This window comes from Falco biarmicus, chromosome 3 (assembly GCF_023638135.1).
Source record: "Falco biarmicus isolate bFalBia1 chromosome 3, bFalBia1.pri, whole genome shotgun sequence".
Classification (NCBI taxonomy): Eukaryota; Metazoa; Chordata; class Aves; order Falconiformes; family Falconidae; genus Falco; species Falco biarmicus.
In genome coordinates, this window is record NC_079290.1 from 29,997,999 (window position 1) to 30,017,537 (window position 19,539).

Consider the following 19,539-nt stretch of genomic DNA (forward strand, 5'->3'; position numbering starts at 1 on the left):
ACCATTATGAACAGCTTATGTACAGGTACTACTATGTTGGAAAAAATGTCTACATGCAGTGAATGATCTGTAAAGATAACTCATGAGCATAACCTTCCCACAAGGAAGCATTCAAAAAGTCAAGGAGTTGGCGCTGCCAGCAGCAGTGCTGAGAGTGTCTTTGAAGTTTCCAGAAATATAAAGGGCACAGTCAGCAGAGCAGAAGTGAAGGAATGGGGACATATGCCTATGCAGCTGTGCAGCTACTGACAGAGCACCAGTGTGGAGGCCAGTGTCTCAGCCACTTACTCCAGAACATTCTCTCCTGAGCTTCTCCAAAAGCGTGGCTGTAAAAAAAAAAGGAGTTTTGCACAATGAAAAGTTTCTTTACGTAGCCTGAACTAATCCTCAAGAGTTACACCTCCAAATATACATATCATACATTCAAAACAGAGTTACTATTTAAGCATTCAAGTAACCTTCCTAGAATACATTCACAGACCTATCAACCACCATACCTTTATTTTTTCTGAGGCCAACTGGAAGCGATGGCGTAGGCATCAGTTGTTCAATGGATACAGAAACTGTATTTTCCACCCCTTGGAGATTTGATTCTCCTGAGCCACTGTCGGTCAGCACCTTGTCTCGCTTACGCTGCTGTCGCTTCTCCCTGTTACTGATTTTCGTTTCCCAGGCTCCTAAAATAGCCCCCAAATAAAACCATAAATAAATCGGAGAGCAAAAAGGAGAGTTTTAAATTGTCTCATGTCAAGCTGAAATTGAGTACAGGTTCAGTCTAAAAGTCACAGACATAGCAGTCAACTTCAACATTAGTTTGAAAACATGGATAGCTGGCCAAAGGTAAGTTTTTCTGGATGCAGCGTGATGATACTTTGCTTCACAGAGCAAAACATGAACAAGACGAGGGCCCTATTATCCATAACTCCTCAGTTTTTCTACGTTTAACTTAAAAACCTCCGTAAGTTAAATACTGTCATTTCAAAGATCAGGTTTCCACATATAATACATGACTATAGAGTTATGACAAAAAGTCTTATGTTTTTTTATGAAGCACAAGTAAGTCTTAACAGCATTTAAGCCAAAATGTCCAATTGCATTTTCTGTCTGTCTTTGTTCAGTACCTTCATCAACTTCCTTTCCATCTTGACGTGACATATCCTGAACCGTTTTAGCATCTCCCTTGGATTTCTTTTTTTTCTTTGACTAGAATAAAAATAAAACATTATCTTAATAATTACTTAGCGATCACCTGTCACAGTGATTTAGAGTCTTCCCCCCCCCCCCCCCCAATAAAGGCGTAAATTTGAAACAGATTTTCCTGACCAAACAACCCTGTGTATGGACTGTCCCTTGAAAAGAGTACTAAACAATACTAATTGCCAAACATAAGACTGCATGAGTCTTTCATATTACTTCCATAGTACACAAATGGCAGGTGGGGGGAATGATAACTTCTGCTGCAGAGCACAAAGGCTGGTGGAAGCAGCATAGCTTCTTCCAGTCGCAGTTTGGCAGGAAGATTTCACTCCGGCAAAATTTGTTTTATGCAGAGTATAAAGTTATACGAGGAGAAATAAATAATGCCAGTGGCTCCTTCAAAAATTTAAAGTTGATAAAAATTCCAGTTTGGAAAATTACTTCAAAACTGGAACTGTGGTTAAAGTCCATACAATAGATATACAGGTTGGTGGTTGTTGTTTTTGTTGGTTTGGTTTTTTTTTTTTCAAGGTTTCACCAGTTATGGCTTGCTTCTTGGCTATACAAGCAGAGATAAAGAGAAACAGAGATGACTATTTCTGCAAACTGTTTTAGTGCAACAGGTAGCAATATCAAATGATAAAAAGATACAGAAAAAAGACAAAAAGTGACACAGGATACTGCGAGAGAGTATATTGCAGAAAGCCTTGGAGTTTAATCTTTTGATAAGCTGAAGTGACGACAAATTGACTTGCCTACCTTCTTAGAAAGGAAATACAGTACTGAGAAGCTTTTCAATCCAGTGAAGGTATAAGAACTACCAGATAAACCTGAATGAAAAACCCCAGACTTTTTAAAGAAAGACGGCTATCTACTCAAATGTGTTAAGGCGAACTATTCACTGATTCACTGTCTCTGGAATATTCAAATAAGAATATTCTAAGAATGCTGAACGTTTTTCTGGAATATGTACTTCTGCCAGAGTACAACTAGTAATTGCCAGCTTTATACCCAAGTTCAAACACGATTTTCTTCTAGTCTTAGATGTTCAAGAACAGTATAATAATCTCTCTAGAATTCAGAGTTGGTAACAACTAAATTATCACCACAGCTGCAGCAGATATCCCATGGGTCCACAATGGCCTGCAGTTCACATGCCTTTGAGTTAGCATGACCAAAAAGAATCATGTAGCTTCAATAGAGGTAATGAAAGTAGTACAGCTTGTTAGTGTGGCACCAGAGAGAATAAAAATTTCACTGCTTATATGCAATGCTGTGCCAACACACCTGTAACACTTAGAGAACAGACTTGAATAGTTAACTCATGGTGTACTGCACTAAGGGACCCACAATACAGATACAGCCAAACTGAATTATCTCACTTATTTGCTCAGTAGACTATCGTTACCCATACCAGTTGTCTAACTTCTAAAAAGCCTCCAAAAGAGAAGGGCTGGTTTCAAAAGCAAACAGAAGAATTAGTCCTAAGAATATGAAGAAGCCAAATTATTTGCCAGAGCACCTTCTACGGAAAGAATTAAACAGGGAAGTGAAAAACAGCATGAAACCCACTTATTAATTGCTTCTTGGAACTGAAACGGAGGAAAGGTTAGTAGTTCTTACCTACATCTCCCATTTTCAACTACACTGAGAGTGGAAGTTAAGATCTCAATCTTCCATCCACAAAGCCATTAACTACCCAACTGTCCTCTGGCAGTAAGAGAACACCCAAAAGGACCTCAGCAGTCTCCTAGATGACAGTTTAAGATGGCTGCTCCTCCAAGTTATAACTCCTATTCCTTAAATAACTAGCTCTTAAAGAGCTATTGGCATCAAATTTTACACTTCTCACAAAACCAAAGCTTAATAATTTAGAAAATAAGTTTGTTTTTAAACCCCCTATTTGTTAGTATGACTAAGAATTCAAATCTTGAAAATATATTTACTTTCCTAACCTGACCTGAGAAACCAGAACCGTAATTAGTTATCCAGTTTACTCACCACCTGCCAACTTAGCGCTGTAACATTCACTATCTCAGTAACAAACTGACTGAAACAGCAAGAGATGTTAAAGGTTACTGAGCAAGCTAGTGGGTCATTTTGCAGAAGCCTGTTCATTCAAAGTGTCACCTTCTGCAACACAGAAAGCTGCCAGTGTTGGCTCCGCCACCAGCCAAAGAGCACATGAGGAACTCAGCAAGCCTGCCAAAATTTCGTAAGTCTTTAAGATGCACTATCCCCCATGCAAGAACAATTAAAAAAAAAAAAAAACAAAACACAAAACCTTTCTTCCTCATCCCTAATGGTCTATTTATTTTTAGTGTTCAACACAAAGTACTTGTGTGTTTGCAAACCCAAGGGGCAATGAAGTTTTAACATGCTGCAATCTCCTCCAGAGTCACTTCTTAGATACAGTTGCTCACATTAAAAACTAAAAAAATCCCCTGTACTACACAAGTCACTAAAATGGAAAAAAGGGAAGAAAGTATTCAAAGCATCAAGAGAACTATAAACCATATGAACAGCCACAATCCAGACATTACCTAAAGCTTCTTCTCCCCAAGACAACACAAAGTAAATAACTATCCTGAAAAAACATGCATGAAATTCAGAACCCCGAAGCAGCTAAGAGATACAGAAACACAAAGGGAGTACAATTTTCATTGAAAGCATATATTCAAGCACAAAAGAAAAGAAATCATACCCTTCAGGTCAAGTTATATATATATTCATACATCTCGGCACATGCACATACTACTTAAATCCCACCTATTGACTGATAGCATCCATCCCGAGCAATACAAAGACACATACACAGGACTTCTTACTATCTCCTCAGCAGGTTTGCAATGTTACAAATGTAACAGATGTCCTGAGAGGCTTAACCAAATAATTAAGATGCCTGCAAAGTTACCCATAGTTTAAAGAAAGTTCTTGGATATGTTTTTAATTGAAAGGTTAGCAATCAACCCCTGAGGTAATCATGCTTTGCCCACAGTTCTCCAAGATGATAGGAAAACATAGCTAGCTGAATAAGCATCCATATCCATATAGTGGTAATGATTTTCTGGAGCTGCAACTTCAACTTAACATTTTAAAATTCAGATCACTGTTTGCAACGTTAAGGTAAAGCTCAAGTTAACGTGTTACAACACCTTACCTACTTGGAAACCTGCTTGAGATAAAATGAAAGGTGAGAAGAAAAACAGTTATTCCTTCAGGATCAAATTTTCCTTATATTACTAAAAAAACTGCAAAGTCAATCCGATATGAGACACATGGAGAAAAGAAAATAAGTGCGTGGCACAAAATTTTAAGGCAAACCCATTTCACAGAAAAGTCTTTCTATTTGCCAATGCTAAAAATGTTGAGAGTCCTACAGCCAACTAGCAGGATACAGTCTTTGAGCCAACATACTAACTGCAAAAGAAGTTATTATAGGATAGTCAAGTTAATTAAAGCTTGAACGAGCTAAACCCATTACAATAATCAGCTACTGGTTTCTGACTGTTAATGCATAATCATTTATTTTTCAAATATTTCTCAGTATAGTTAGAACAAATGCATTTTGTTGAAGAAAATACATCAGAAATCCATGACAGCAGGAAAGTTTCATGCACGTTAGCAAGAAGAACCAAGCCAAAAATTATCACCAGAGGCCTATCGTAAATACATCCACGTTGCCTACAAATGACAGTATTTATGATAAAGCAAGAAAATATGACTCCCCAGTGCAAAAATTAACACTGCCATTAGCACAATTACCTTTTAGATAAAGCTACAGACCAAGCTTTAAGGAGATGTTTCTGATGTAGCTGTTTAATTTGCATAAAAAAAAGTTCACACCAGACTTCAAAGCCCATATTTGTCATCAGAAATTAAAATCTCTGATCAATAATGGATACATCTGACAAAAGAAATAAGCAGGCACATGGTCTTAATCCTTTGAATAGCAGTCCCCAAATTGTTAAGTGCATTTTCAAGCCACTTAACACCACTATCATTTTATGTTGCATCTCAATAGAAGCCAGCAAAGATGAAACACAAACTTAATTTCTGTAAGTTTAACATCTTCACTGGAAGAGAGATACCGGTGTTTAGTGAGTGGTGGGGAGGGAGGCTTGCTTGCAAACATTCTGTGATAAGGTATGATCTCAGAAGTGAAGAAAATACTGCTTTAGCTCTTTCCAATACCAGATTAGACTAGTACTCTTCATAGTAAGAAATATGCCTCTTCGCTCATGTTAACAGGGTCTCAAATCACAAATAAGAGTTATTAGTATTGAAATAACATACACTAAACTTTGACATTTTCATTTCATACACGTAACTGACCTTTTCATTCTTCTTTTCTGTGTCCACAGGCTGCTTTACATTTTCTTTACGAACAGTTTGTATTACTTCATCCTCAGATACATCAAGGAAAGACCGTCCATTGGGCTGTGTAAACAATAACGGTGAATAATAGAAAATTTGGAGAAAGCAAAGCTCAAATTACACCATTACTAAAATGCAACTATTTATTGACTGAAAAATGCTCACAAGATTATTGAGTAAAGCAGACAGAATCGTGGGTTGGTTCTCCAAATATCTACTGCAATTATGTATTTACTAAACATAGAAACGAGAAAGGAAAGAAACAGGTCTCTTCATCTCATCTCAATCCTACTTAACATATGAATTGCTTATCAAAAGGTGATTTTCTGAATGTCATCAGTTCTCAGAACAGCCACAGTTCTCTGTGCCATAAATTATCTAATTACATGAACACACCACTTTGTAGCAGTTCAGCAACAGGCGGAATTTTGTAAACCCTTTCTACTTTGACCAAATTTCTGCATTTTTTACCTATGCATATCGCTCAAAGTTCATTTCCTTCACAAGTTAAACTTCATAGCAGAACAGAACTTAGAAGTCAAACACGAAGCATGACAACCCATTGTTCTTTTCAGACAGACTTGATTATTAGGCATTAACAGTAGTCTACCATTTTCACCTCATAATAAGGGAATGAAAATTAGCATGTATTATTTAACATGTAGAGTTAAAACTCTGGATAGTCATTAATCTTTATCAGTCACCTTTGACAGCGAAGGCGTACACCTCCTTAGCCCATATATTCCCCATGCAAAAATGTAAGAACTTTTAAAGTCATGTCTACTGTTAACAAAAAGCTGCAACTGAAGCTACTGTGTTTTAACTGCAGAAGAGGTAAAAATAAGCAAAGCATTTACTACTGTTAGCCATTCATTTAACTGAAAAACAATCGTCAAGAGTAGTAATTGATACTGAGTCCACACAAATCTCATCCTGATGGACTCATAATGATTCAGATATATTAAAGACTGAAAATTAAGTAAGACATTAAGCATAAATAACTACCTCATAGTTGCTTTAATTTCTGTTTAAATAAAGCCCAAACTTTATTATCTTTGGTTATTTTTGTTATTAAAAAACCAAAAGCTATTTTAACTGCACCACATGGACCTGACTGCTTTAAAGTAAAACACAGGCCATGTTACAACTTAGTGTGACTATTCCTTGAAGTATCAGATCTGACTCTCAATTTAACTTTTAATGTATTTAAGTCTTGCCATGTTATATTATGCTTACATATCAGCCTTGGCATGATTTCACCACTGCATAACATAGTACAGCTTACTGTAGTTAGCCAGCATGCCGACTTCTTATTTTGTAACTATTAATAGAAATTGAAAGATCAGGTCACCTAACCCCTCTCCTCCTGCAACAACCAGCTTTAAACTAGACTTCATATCTAAGATGCGGTACATTTCCCTTAGCATTCTGAAAATGAAGTATATTTGACAGATTTGTGTCTCACTCTCTAGAAGTTCCTCTCAACAAAGCTCACAGTACTCAATTCCAGAGGGATACCAAAGACCCAATGTTCAATCTTGAAAATAACCTGTTGCCAAAAACCAGTTCTTGAACCCCTCTATTTTCTCCAGATTCCACACAGTCATGTTATTAGTGGTGTGATGTCTTTCAATCCATGTTAGTACCCGTGGCGTTTAAGAACTTAAGCTGGAGAAAGAATCACTATTTCTAAGTTATTTAGCATTAAAGCTCAATAACAGATTCGCTGCATCTATGATTGGACTTGTGTCAGAAATGTTTACACCCAGCTAATTCTTTTCATTCTGTACCTTGCTTTACGTCTTAGCTACTACATATACACTTTAAATTGAAACCCACTTTCTTAATCTGTCTCAAATTCAGTAGATAAGTTTTAACCTATAATTTTTAAAAAAATAAATCAGCTGCTTCTCTGAAGTAATAAACTAATTCATATCCATTAAGAATCCTATGGAAAAATTAATCCACATGACTGTTTAAAATGCTACCTGATCACATAAACAACTGTTAGAAGTATGTTTAAAAACTCATATGTTGATACATTTCTCCCTGAATGTATCCCTGAATTGTAACAGCCTCCTTTTGAGTGGAAGCTTTCCACATTTATTTTCTTCCCACTGATGAATCATAGAATTTTAACCAAAATTCATGTGACCATTTTTGGATGTACCAAAGATAGTAACAGAAGTAGGAAAGAAAAAAGCTTTTCTATAGTATTTGGAAGTGTTGTGGTTTTGTTTTTTTTTTTTTTTAAAAAAGTGAACTACAGCCAAAATGACTGTTTAAAACTTTAGGGTAATATATTAAACATCCACTACCAATATTAATTCATTCAAATTGTGCTATTTATTATTTGCCATATTTTCCTCCTCATCCTAAAAGCTACAGAAAAGATGTAACAAGGCAGAAATAGTGCTTTCAGTAATACTACTGGTTTCTGAACGCATTTCTTGCCTGCTGACCTTAAAATCCTGATATTTAAACGAACCTTTTTCACACACATTCATTTGAAGGCATTAAGATAATCCAAAAGAAGAAGAAATGTTTTGCTGAAACTGCTAAAATGAGTAACATGGTTCTTTAAGTATGGTACAGTGCAATGGGTAACTCAGTTTCACACTTCAAACAGCAGTAATAAAATTGCTATCATTTCAGTTTTACAAGGCTTTATTAGCCAAAGCCCTTAGTTACACATTATAAAGACATGCCTACTTAGAATATCTTTGGCCAGTGAAAGAATCTGTTTACTAGTGTTATTTTCTGTAAGCTTCTCTTAAGAAACTAAGCAATATTCTGTTTGAGCCCTGGAGAATCCTACAGCTCTACTTCTACAATCAGTTAACACATACACAAAACCAACACGAGTATCAGTTGAAAGTATGAAAAAGTCTTACGTAGTCTATTTCTAAGTGCAATAAGCATAAACCAGTCATAGCCTGAGAAGTTCTTTCAAGCAGAAAACTTTGTCAATTAAATGCAAATGCTTTTACTGAAACACATAGCATCTACTGTCCAGGAATACTTCAAACAGGAAGTACACAGTCAATTTGTTATTTTTTGCATCTACAAATAGATGGTACGAATGTCTTTAGAAAGCTGTAGAAGAGTACACAAGACAGTTACTCTCAAGTTTCTGTAGTATTTTTCAAATTGTACAGAACCCATCTAAGAACAGTTTCACCATTTTCTGCTGAAGGTTTAAAAAACAGAAGAGAGGCACAGCAATTACTCAGAAGGAAAAGGAATTAAAATTAAAGATGAAGAGACTTTTTGGAGAGAAAAAAAAATAACAGGGGCCAAAGAACTCTGTGACAGAAGACAAGAAGCTCTGCCCCTGCCAGGAGCTGCTAAAAAAAAAAAAAAAAAAAAAAAAAAAGTATAAAAAAAGGCTTTGGGTTTACTGCACAGAATCTAAAGTAAGGATACCATGATACTACCTTGCTCCAAGCAGCTGAAGAAAGCCAGAACTGGCTCTGTAAACTATAGTGTTAACGAATGCTAAATCATTCCAGATTCATTTTTTTTCCTGTCTGCCCATAGCAAGTAAATAATCAGTCTCAGAGTCGCTACTGTATCCAGTCAATGCAGTTCTATTCAACTAAATTTATTTTACTAAAATTATCAGTTAAGTTGTACCCTACCTATACAGGAACCAAATAAAGCCGTGTGCAAGAAACAAAGCTTTAATACTCATTTTTCCTCAGAAAAGCTACAGCGAAGAGCGTTTCTGATCCTGACTGATGAGAGTTACACCTCACCTGCCATATGATGAGCTCAGTAATTCTGTATTAAAGTAACCCTACAGCTTTTAATTAGACATTTGTAGTGTACTCTTTAATGCTACAGACCAGTTGCACTAAGCTTTCTGAAATGCCTGCAATGGAAATCTAGACCTTGGCATAGCAAACCCTGTAGTAAATCTACTGATAATAGGCTTACTCTTTTCCCTTCACAGAACTCAGTATCAGCATCGCAGTGTACAAGAACACATGACAAAAATGACTAGGCAGCAATCAACAAGAATTTTTGCTACATCTTTAAATTTTCTAATGTTATTTTGAGGATTTTTCCATGTGAAAAAAAATATTGTGACATGCTAATACAGGTCTTACAAACTTATCTTGGAAAACAAGCATGAGGCAGGCCTATTAAACTTTGCCACCGGTCTAAACCTATTTGCACTACAGTTAATGATTCAGTTCGTGCATTTTCTTTTTGGAAAAGGTGGGTTTTTTTTCACCTCTGCATGGAGAAAATGAATATGAAATACTATAAAGATAACTTTACAAATCTTAACAATACAGAATGACAGCTCGACAGCTGAAAAACTATTTCACTCTCTTATGAAAAATCTTTGCTCTTGCATAGCCTTAACTTTTATTTTGTGCCTAAGTAAACCAAGCTTGAAACATTACAAGTATTTATATTCACCATAAATGTCTGCTAGTTAAGTTTTATACAAAATTAACACAAACTTCGTTTTTATGAAGCCCTGCACTAATCTACCTCTTCATTCTATCTTCTGTTGAGGCATTCATGAGTCTTCAATGATGACTTGCAAGAGTTTATGTTTTGTTTTTATACTGGAGTTTAAAGAAAATAAACCAAGCAAAATCTAAATTATTTCAATGATTAGTCTTTTTTTTCAAGAAGGCATAACAGATCTACTAAATCCTGAAAGATGTGCTATTCAAAATGGCATAAAAATTGCATCCCCAATGTGCCTTCTCCAAAATGGAGACCTAGCTACACTGGAAAGATTCTGAAACAAAATGCTTCCTCTTCCTGGTGCTCAGCAACTTCCAGAATCAACTTCAGTAGTTCACTGCTCAAACACAGGTTGGTGGTACATGCAGACCATTTTTGTTTTCTTTGAAGATGTTCTAGCCTTCTCATTAAAATAAACCCCAAACTTCTTAATACTGCCACAGACTCAAATGAAAGTACAAACCAATTTCCTCTCCTTTTTCTGGTCATTAGGGGAACAATTCAGATTTTATAGAGCAAGATATAATTAAAAGACACAGTTCTAACAGGCAGGGGACATCTGCTGCACTTTCATTCCTATAATCCATTTGGACATAAATAGGATTACAAACATACTAACAAAATAAAAGCTATAGAAGCAATCCCTTCAAGCCCCAAAACTGTGATAACTGGAAGCTTTAAAAGGCCAACTGATAATTTCTGCATTTGACTGATTTTCTCACGAAATGCCCACATACTGTCAAAGATGGAAGGTTCCCACACCACACACTGAAGATTGAAAAAAAAAAAAATGACAGGAATGATCTGTTTTTAAGGGGCTGCTAAGACACAGATTTCCTTATTAAAGCAGATGATCCTTACTGTAACAACTAAATCGGGCATATTCCTACTGAGGCAAGCTCACCACAAGACTGACGTTAACATGTTCTGTTGACAAGACACAGCAAAAAGGCTTACTCAAGTTTGAATCATCACAGCATTTACGGGGCTCAAAATGCTGCTTCCAGTAGTCTATACCTGCCTGAACTAAAACTCCTGGCTTGAAATCGAGCCATGATACTAAGGTCTCCACTAGTGGTTCTTAACCCTGCAAGCACTCGATGAATACTAATTAAAAAAATACTTTCATGTAATTCTTGTTTCCATTTACAAGCTGCTAAAAACAAACGAGTGTTTGCCTCATCACCCAAGACTATCAGCATGTAATTTCCGTATGTGAGCGCTGCTCCTCCAGGTTTTCAAAGCCACCGAGTGACCCAGACAACACGAGACAGCTCCAGAGCAGACAGTCAGGACACCCCCCACCCCTTCTCAAGGCAAATATCACCCAGGTGAATCGCACGGCGGCTCAGGGGGGAGGCTCTGTGGTTTGACACCCTGCGGTCGGTCCTCGCCCTTCTCACCGGTGCCTACCTGACCGGCTGGCGTGTCACCTAACAGGGGGCACCGGGGACAAGGACTGAAGAGAGGCAGCCGCGCTCGGGGCCCCTCGCCAGACGGTCCCGCCCGCCCCCCCCCGCAGGGACTCGCCGCGCCCGGCCGGGTGCCACCGCAAATACCCGCCGCCGCCGTCCCCATCCCGCCGCTGTCACAGAGCCTTTCATCCCCCTCCCCCGCCGGCGCCCGTGGCCGGCCGCCTTCCCCGCCCCACCGTCTCCTCACCCCTTCCCTCCCGAGCGGCGCGGCCCCGGCAGCCCCTCTCACCCGCGCCGTTTTCTCCGGCAGCTTCTTCTTGTTTCGCTTTTTCTGCTCGTCGCCCTTCAGGTGCAGCTGCCCGGGGCCCGGGCCCGCCGCCTTGCCCTGGCCCCCGCCGGCTGTCAGGCCCGCAACGGCCGCCTCGTCACCCTTCCTCTCCGCCGCGCCCCGAGCTGGCTTCTTACGGAGGCCGCCTCCGCAGGCCACGGCCAGCAGCAGCCCCAGCAGCCCCAGCCCCAGCGCGGCCGGGACCACCAGGGCGAGCCAGGTGGGCAGGCCCTGCGGGTCGAGGCCCAGCTCGAGGCCCAGCTCGGCGCGCAGCAGGCCCAGGCCGCCCGACAGGACGTCCCGCACCCGGGCCGCCGCCTCCTCGGCCTGCTGGGCCGCCGACTCCTGCCAGCTCCCCGCAGCCATCGCGGTCCCCTGCCCCGCAGAGAGCCAAACCGGGCGGGGCGGCGAGGGAGCGCTCAGGCCGAGCGCATCGCGGCCTCGGGAGAGCCGCGCTCGCCTGCCCGCGCCGCAGCGGCCGGGGGCGGGTGGGGAGGGTGGGGGAAGGACAGAACGCGAGCGGAGCCTCGGCGGGACGCGGCTGCCTCAGCCCCGGCGGCACCTGGGTCTCCTCCTCTTCCTCCCCACTGCCCGCCCTCCGCCGAGCGCGCAACGTCACCGCCCCGCCGAGCGCCCGCCGCTGCCGCAGCGCGCCCGCCGTCACCGCCGCGCGCGGGGCCCACTGTGACGCCTGCAGGGCGGGCACCCCGCCCAGCCCCGCCCCGCCCAGCCCTACCCAGGGCGGGGGAGGCGGGGGGCGGCGCGGAGACCAGCCTCGACGTGGCAGCCAGCGAGCGGGGCGGCGGCGGCGGCTGCCCCCGGCGGGGGGGCCGCGTCGCGTCGCCCCTGCGGCCGGGGCGGGAGGCCCCGCGGCGCTTCACGGGGCGCCTGAGGTGGCCTCTGCGGCCTCTCCGGGGCCGCGCCGCTTCCCCCGGTGGGGCACCCCCGCAGGACCGTGCCAGTGCTGCGGTACGCGGAGCGGGTCGCCCCCGGCCCGCTTGGCGCCGCGCTGAGGCAGCGGGTGAGGGGCGGCCTGGGCGCCCGTGTCCCGGCCCCTTCCCAGACCCGCGCCGCCGTGGGCGCGTTTCCACAGTAACGATCGCTCATCGGCTCTATTGTAGCTTGCGGTCGCCCCGGAGACGCGGCGCGGCCCCGGCGCGGTGGCGGGCGCTCGGGCGCTGGGGCCGGCAGGTGGGTGCTGCTGCCAGGCAGGGGCCGGTGGGGGCCCCTCCGGAGCCACCTCTGCACAGAAGGCATCTGAAAACGTTGCAAAAAAACCCAACACACCCAAACAAACCCAAACCCCCTTTGTTTTCTTAGTTCTAATTACACTAACCAGGGTAACGTAACAACATGGGCACTTTTTTACCAGCCACATTGTGTGAGATCCTGAGTGCTGCAAACTGGCTTGAATACGTCAAATGAAATAGTTCTATGAAATATACAGCGGTGTGTATCACAGGAGGAGTTGTTTTGTCATTCGTGGAGTTGAAAACTGCGTTTCTCCACGTGCTTTCAAAATGTGTGGGCTACTTGAAATTTAAAATGTAGCAAAATAAATTTTGTAAGTAAAAAAGTGAAATAAAAAATTTGACCCCAAATGCATGTCTTGATTCTTCAGAAAATCCGGACTCGCAGCATCCAGAGTCCCTGCAGAATGGGAGCTGTCAGAACCTGAGCCTGAACCTGGCATAGTCTTACACAGCAACTGTAGCCTTCTGAACTGGTGCGTTGCTGGAAAGTGATGTTGGCTTCCATTCTTTCCACTTGCAATTCTATGTAAAAAAAAGGTTCGTCTCTCACAGCCTGCTAGAAAAATATCTGTGTTTAGTGTGTTGAAATTGTGTGGGATACTTGAAATTTAAAATGTAGTAAAGTAAAATTTGTAAGTAAAAAAGGAAAATAAAATTAAACGGCGCAGCGATAGCTCACGCTGCTTTCACATACTCATAACTTTGCTCTATTTTGTAAAGTCAATGTATCTTTCACGTACAAGTACTGACATGTTTTTACTGCTTTCAAAGTTTTTTAGTGAAGTCCTCCCAAATTGCTTCTAAGTCCTAATTTCATTTATTTATTTATTTATTTTTTGATACCACCAGGCAGTCAACTCCTGCTTTTCTAATCAGCTTCAGCTGGAAGGATATTGCTGGACGTAGTGGCAGCAACAATCTCAGACAGAGCATTTTACTGGTAGACATGTATATATTTTTAGATTTTTTTTTTTATTATTCAAAGTCATAATACTTTTTTTTATAAGCCTTTTAAGCTTTAGCATGGACCATGCACATTTAGGAGAAAATATTAACTGTCATTGTACTGGTTGTTGCATAATTCAACCACTCTAACATGCCAAATAAATTATTCTACAAGTAGTTTCTTTGTTTAAGATGTTGTCCTATATAGACAGAGGTGATGGAACACTGATCACATTTTTGAATTCTGAATACATTAGCTGAAAAAATAAGTCTAACAAATTTGAAAGCATGATTCAGCTACAGTGGATGTTTGGGTTGGTTTTTTTTTAATCCAAGGCCGTATAACAGTAGATACTGCTCGTTTTAAAGAAAACACTGCAAGAACCTGTTGGGTTGAGTTCCACAATCCAAGCGATTGACTTTCAGACCCGCTGAAGCTTTTGACATACAGCATCGTGGCGCCACCTAGTGGCAGCATCATGAATAGCCGAACAGTCGTAAGAAGGATTTGGGCGGGGCGTGTGTGGAATAAAGGTAGCACATCCTCGCTTGAAAGCACTTGAAAATAGCCACTTTCCGTTTGGTTCGGGTGGTGAAGCAAGTTGATCTGGAACTAATAAATATCTTTTTAGTCTGAACTGTTAGATACAGTCATAAATAGGCAAACATTTTGTAGCAATTGAAATATTTTCAAGAAAGTTTGACTCATTAAAAACAGTGGGAACAAACATACTATGACAATACTCATGAAATAAAGCAAACCTTCTATTTCATGCTAATTTTGATACTGAAATTAGTCTAGTATTAATCTTAAAATGCCTTAATAGATTTGATCAAAGCTACCTCAAGGTTTTTTTCTGGCAGTGCTGAATATAAAACATCTTTCTCATGTTATTCTCCCAAGGATCATAGCAGAAGGTTGAAAGACACATTGAAAAAGAGGAAATAATGACAAAAACAAAAAGAATGAAGACAAAGCTTAATTTTAATCTTTGTTTTAATGTAATCTTTCTTGTCCCTGCAAACATTGTTTTACCACAACTACTATTAGACATATCCTGTATAATAGTATATATATTATTGTATATATTAATATATTATATATATTGGACCTGCCAAAGGGAAGAGTGGATAGTTAAAAGAATTCTCTCCTGAGATCCTTTCCACATGGGTCATGGCTGAGATACCGTGCTGAGCTTCAGCTGACAGGAGGATATATTTATCTGAGACATGGCTAGAATATTTTAAGTCTCATCCAATACATTGCCTGGAGTATTTGGGGCTAAGTCTCCACCAAGACACAGGTTTGGAGTTGGGAGAGAGGCAAAGCACAGAGCTCCACTAGGAGAGAGACTCGAAGAGGGATGCTGAAGGAAGGTATAGGTGGGAAAAAAATTGTCCCCTGAGAACTGGTTCATGTGAGCTATGACTGGGGGACCTGGGCTAATGCTCAGTGACCTCCTGTTCTCAGAGTAGTGAATAATTTCAGCAAGTCTTTGAGCAATTTCAGTTTTTCTGATGCAGTGCTTCAGGAAGGATTTCTTTCCTAAGGGGAAAGGAAGAGGACAGTTCAATTAGATGAGTAATCCATGTCCCACTTTGACTTTGGAAGTTCACTTTTTTATTTATCCTGTTGACATGATCAGCTTTTTGAGCTATCACAGAATCTTAAATCAAAATCCACTGTCAAGGACTACTGTGTTCTTCAAAGTCTTTCTTAATTTTACATTATTTTTCTTTATAGTTCACATTCTTGTGCATAACCACATAATTCAAATATAGAAACATTCTGACAGAAATCATAAACATAATTCCCTGTGTGAAGAATAAGTCTGTTCTCATTAAACTTTGGTATAAATAGTGTTTAGTTATCAACGCTAGATTGTCATTATGAGTGATAGAGTTCATGAATGTCTTGGGAAGTGAAGAACACTTTGGCAGACTGTTCATGTTCAAATTTCTATCAGCCCTAAGCACTGAGAAAAATAAATATGCAAAGACTTGCTACCCAACTAAGAAAAAAAACCCCTTTGAATTAAAAGAAAGCAAGCACCAAATTATAGGCCTATTAGCTCATACCACTGGTTATCCAAATTTTTTTTCTGTATTTTTTCAAGTGTACATTAAATATCTCCTGTAATATGGCTTCTAATGTATAATTTGGAGAGTTTTCACAGCTTTATTTTATAGGCAAGACAGTTTTCCTAATACAGCATTTTAATCAAGAGATGGTTGCTGTTCATACAGATGGCACCAAGTTAACTTGAAACAGTGTGGCTCATTTAGTAGCAATACAATTACAGCATCCGAGTGTGCAGGCTCATTTATGCATTTAGCCCTTTGCACTGCTGTTTACATTGCTGACTGCTGTACTGTCACTACCTGAGCTAGCTAGTGACAGAAGCAACAGGGACATTAAGTATAGATGTATTCAAACTCTTTTAGTTGTTCCTGTATCTTCTGCTCCAAATAATTTTGTTTTAGGCTGGGATTGGTTTCTGTCATTCTGAGCTAGAGGAAGGTGGGAATATTCCAAAACGGCCAAATGTTATCAGAAAACTCCTGTTCAGGGAATTGACAGTCACAGAGGGAAACATCTGTTTCAGTGACCTTTTGATGCAGCACACCTGGGGCTTTCACAGGAAGCCTCGTCTGGTCCTGTTTTCCTGATGGCTCATAGAGCAAGGTGCTGTGAAGCCTGAGCACCCTTGGCTGTGAGGGCTACCACAGAGAAGACTTACTCTAGCCAGCTGTAGTCTTAGAAACAGAAAAACCCCAAACCCAAACCCTTGCTTGAACTAGGATATCATGGTTTTTCGGTCCCTTTGTTAGTAGATGGAAAGCTGTATAGTCCCATGAGAAGAGAAAAAAACACCCCACTGGTCAGTCATGAAACTATGAATAATACATAGAACATATGTGAATTCAGTCTGCACTATCAATGCTAGATATGACATTTCCAAACTTCTGGGTACTTGATTTGGCATTCTTAGTTATTTTTCATGTGAGAATTTATATACCAATTAGATTTTTTAGAAAATCAAATAGGAAGAAAAGTTTTCCTGATCTTAAAATCTACTTCAGATTGAAATTATTCCTAAACAGTGTATGAAACATCAGCCTCAGTTAGAACTCATTGAAACCTGACTCCCTGAAAGATCACATTGTCTATAGTGTGTATGTCTGTACTGTTTAGTGAAATAATCCCAGGGATTATTTCAGTTCCTGGCCCTGGGGTAGCACATGCTGCCTCACACTCACGCTGCTTAAGACTCTCCTATAGCTGATGTCCTGTGTCCATACTGAATAGGGGGTGCCTCTGGGTTTTATTTGAGTACCATGTGATGTTCCCATGACCCTAAAAGATAACTGCTGTTCTTTTTGTAGGGTTTTTTTTTAGGTCAAACTGTCTGAAACAATGTGAGGGTTGTGTTGCATCTTGCCAGAGTGAGGTTTTTATAGAATGAAATGGAGGGGTGTGTGCTTTGCTGTGTGTTATAAGGATCTGTGAAGATGTTTCAACACATGAAGACTGTGTAGGTCAGACAAAGTCAAACCTTATCAATGGTGCTTACAGTAAACTACCCTGAGCATGCTGCCTGAATTTTGGTTGGAAAATTAGCTGGAGTGGTCCAAAACAAACCCAGGATGCAAACTGATGGTTAAGGACTGTGAATGATCAGAGTAAATGATTCAAATTTACTCTTTGTCAGCTTTTATTCATATAAGTAGACCTATCTAAAATGTCTAACATAGGTACTGAAAAGAAGTGTTCACTTTTGAAAATTTCCTCTTAGACATTAGCCAAGCTCAACCTGAAAGTCTAAAGTAAAACATGAAAGACCACCTAGATTTCTAAGAAGTTTTGCGCATTAGCTGCCAGACCAATGCTTTTTGGTAATCCTGTAATTGTTACTTAATCATTCCATGTGTGGGTTTGATCTAAATCACAGCACTACTATGTAAAACGTTCACTTTTAGAATTACAGAGTAAATTAGGTTGGAGTGACCCATCTATTCCCATTCCCTGCACGGAGCAGGGCTAACTTTGATCAGGGTGCTCAGCCTTGTCCAGTCAGGTTTTGAAAGTCTCCAAAAATGGAGATATTTCAGATTCTCTTGTTTCAAGTTTCAGTGCTCGGTCACAATCTTAGTTGTGAAAAATACTATTTTTATATCCAGCTGGAATTCCCAGTGATGCAGCTTGCAACCTTTGCCTCTTGTCTTCTTGCTGTGCACATGGAGAAGAGTCTGGCCCTGTTCATTCTATAACTATTCTGAAGACAGCAATTAATTTCCTTTTAGCTTCTCTTTTCCAGGCTAACCAAAACCAACTCTCCTACTATGTCATGTGCTCCAGCTTTCTAAGTATTTAAAAAGTACTGAGAAAATTAATTTTACACTAAGATAATACATTATAGGGCCAAAATTAGTATGTAAATAAAAGGAAAGCTGGGAAGTAAACAGGTATTTTGGGCTGAAAGCTAAACCAGAACAATGGGGAAAATGCCAAAAATTCCTCTCTGCAAAGACAGAAATGATTTTGGCAAATCAAAATGTAAAACATGCCTTTTTTCTTGTTCCATTTAGAGTTATGTCTTTTGCTTGGTCTTTTTCATGCTTTAACTTAGGCTATTTTTAAAATGAGAAAATGTTCTTCTCAAAAATTGTATTTTAAAGCTTTTGGCATTTCTGAACAGAAATATTTTATTGCAAAAAAGTTGAACTGTTTCAACCTATATGGATTTTCCACCCTGTCTTCTAGCTAAAACTGCTAGTCAGCGGTTTGACTCAAATTCATAAACTTTTCCCTTCAGTTCCATTTTACCATATTCACTGTTAATTGGTTCTTCTGTAGGTTGAACTTTAAGAAGTACTTTATAGATTCTAAAAGGTTAACAGGCCTAAGCATTTCATTAAAAAAATGAAGACCTAAAAAGTGTTCCACATATTTTGTAGTTCCACATATTTTTCAAAGCATGTTTGTGATCATGAACCAGTATGATGCAAACACTGCAGACTGCACACATAATTTCTGAGCAGCATCCCAGCTTCCTACCTAGCGCTGTGCTGTCTCTATGCTATCAACATGGCATACTGGCCTATGGCCTTTGACTTCAAGAAAATTCTGCATGTCCCCTTGCCTTCTTTTATTTTATTTTTAAAGTCCCTTTGAAGTAAAAACGAAACCCCAAACTACCAAAACCCAGTCTTCTAACCTAAGGACTAACTTATATGTTACTTAGGTTTATTATGTGTTGTTTATAGAAACTATTCAACAATTGCTGCTCCATTTTTACTGTGTCTAAAATAGACATTCTATTTCCTGTATTAAAATCATACTCTCAAATCAATCAAGTCATAAAGTGTGGGATATTCTTTGGGGAATTATAGTGAACAACAGTAAGAGAATATTCTCAGGATATCAGCAGTCTGTATGCATTAGGGAAGAAATAACAGATGCTTAAAAATCTTTAAAAGAAAATGGACTCTTATTAAAATCTAAGGTGATACATTTATGCAGATGCAAAAGTGC

General features: G+C 40.1%; 1 protein-coding gene across 1 annotated transcript in view; it reads right to left on the reverse strand.

Moving 5' to 3' along the window:
* MTDH (metadherin) overlaps nucleotides 1–12,462 on the reverse strand; it is a 35,091-nt gene extending 22,629 nt beyond the window's left edge. Inside the window, exons 1-4 of the mRNA XM_056331422.1 lie at nucleotides 11,767–12,462; nucleotides 5,533–5,637; nucleotides 1,122–1,203; nucleotides 498–677 (exon numbers count right to left, since the gene is read on the reverse strand). Coding sequence (XP_056187397.1) covers nucleotides 498–677; nucleotides 1,122–1,203; nucleotides 5,533–5,637; nucleotides 11,767–12,171 — 772 coding nt within the window. The 5' untranslated portion in view covers nucleotides 12,172–12,462. The remainder of the gene's footprint in view (nucleotides 1–497; nucleotides 678–1,121; nucleotides 1,204–5,532; nucleotides 5,638–11,766) is intronic.
* Between the last annotated feature and the right edge of the window lie 7,077 nt (nucleotides 12,463–19,539).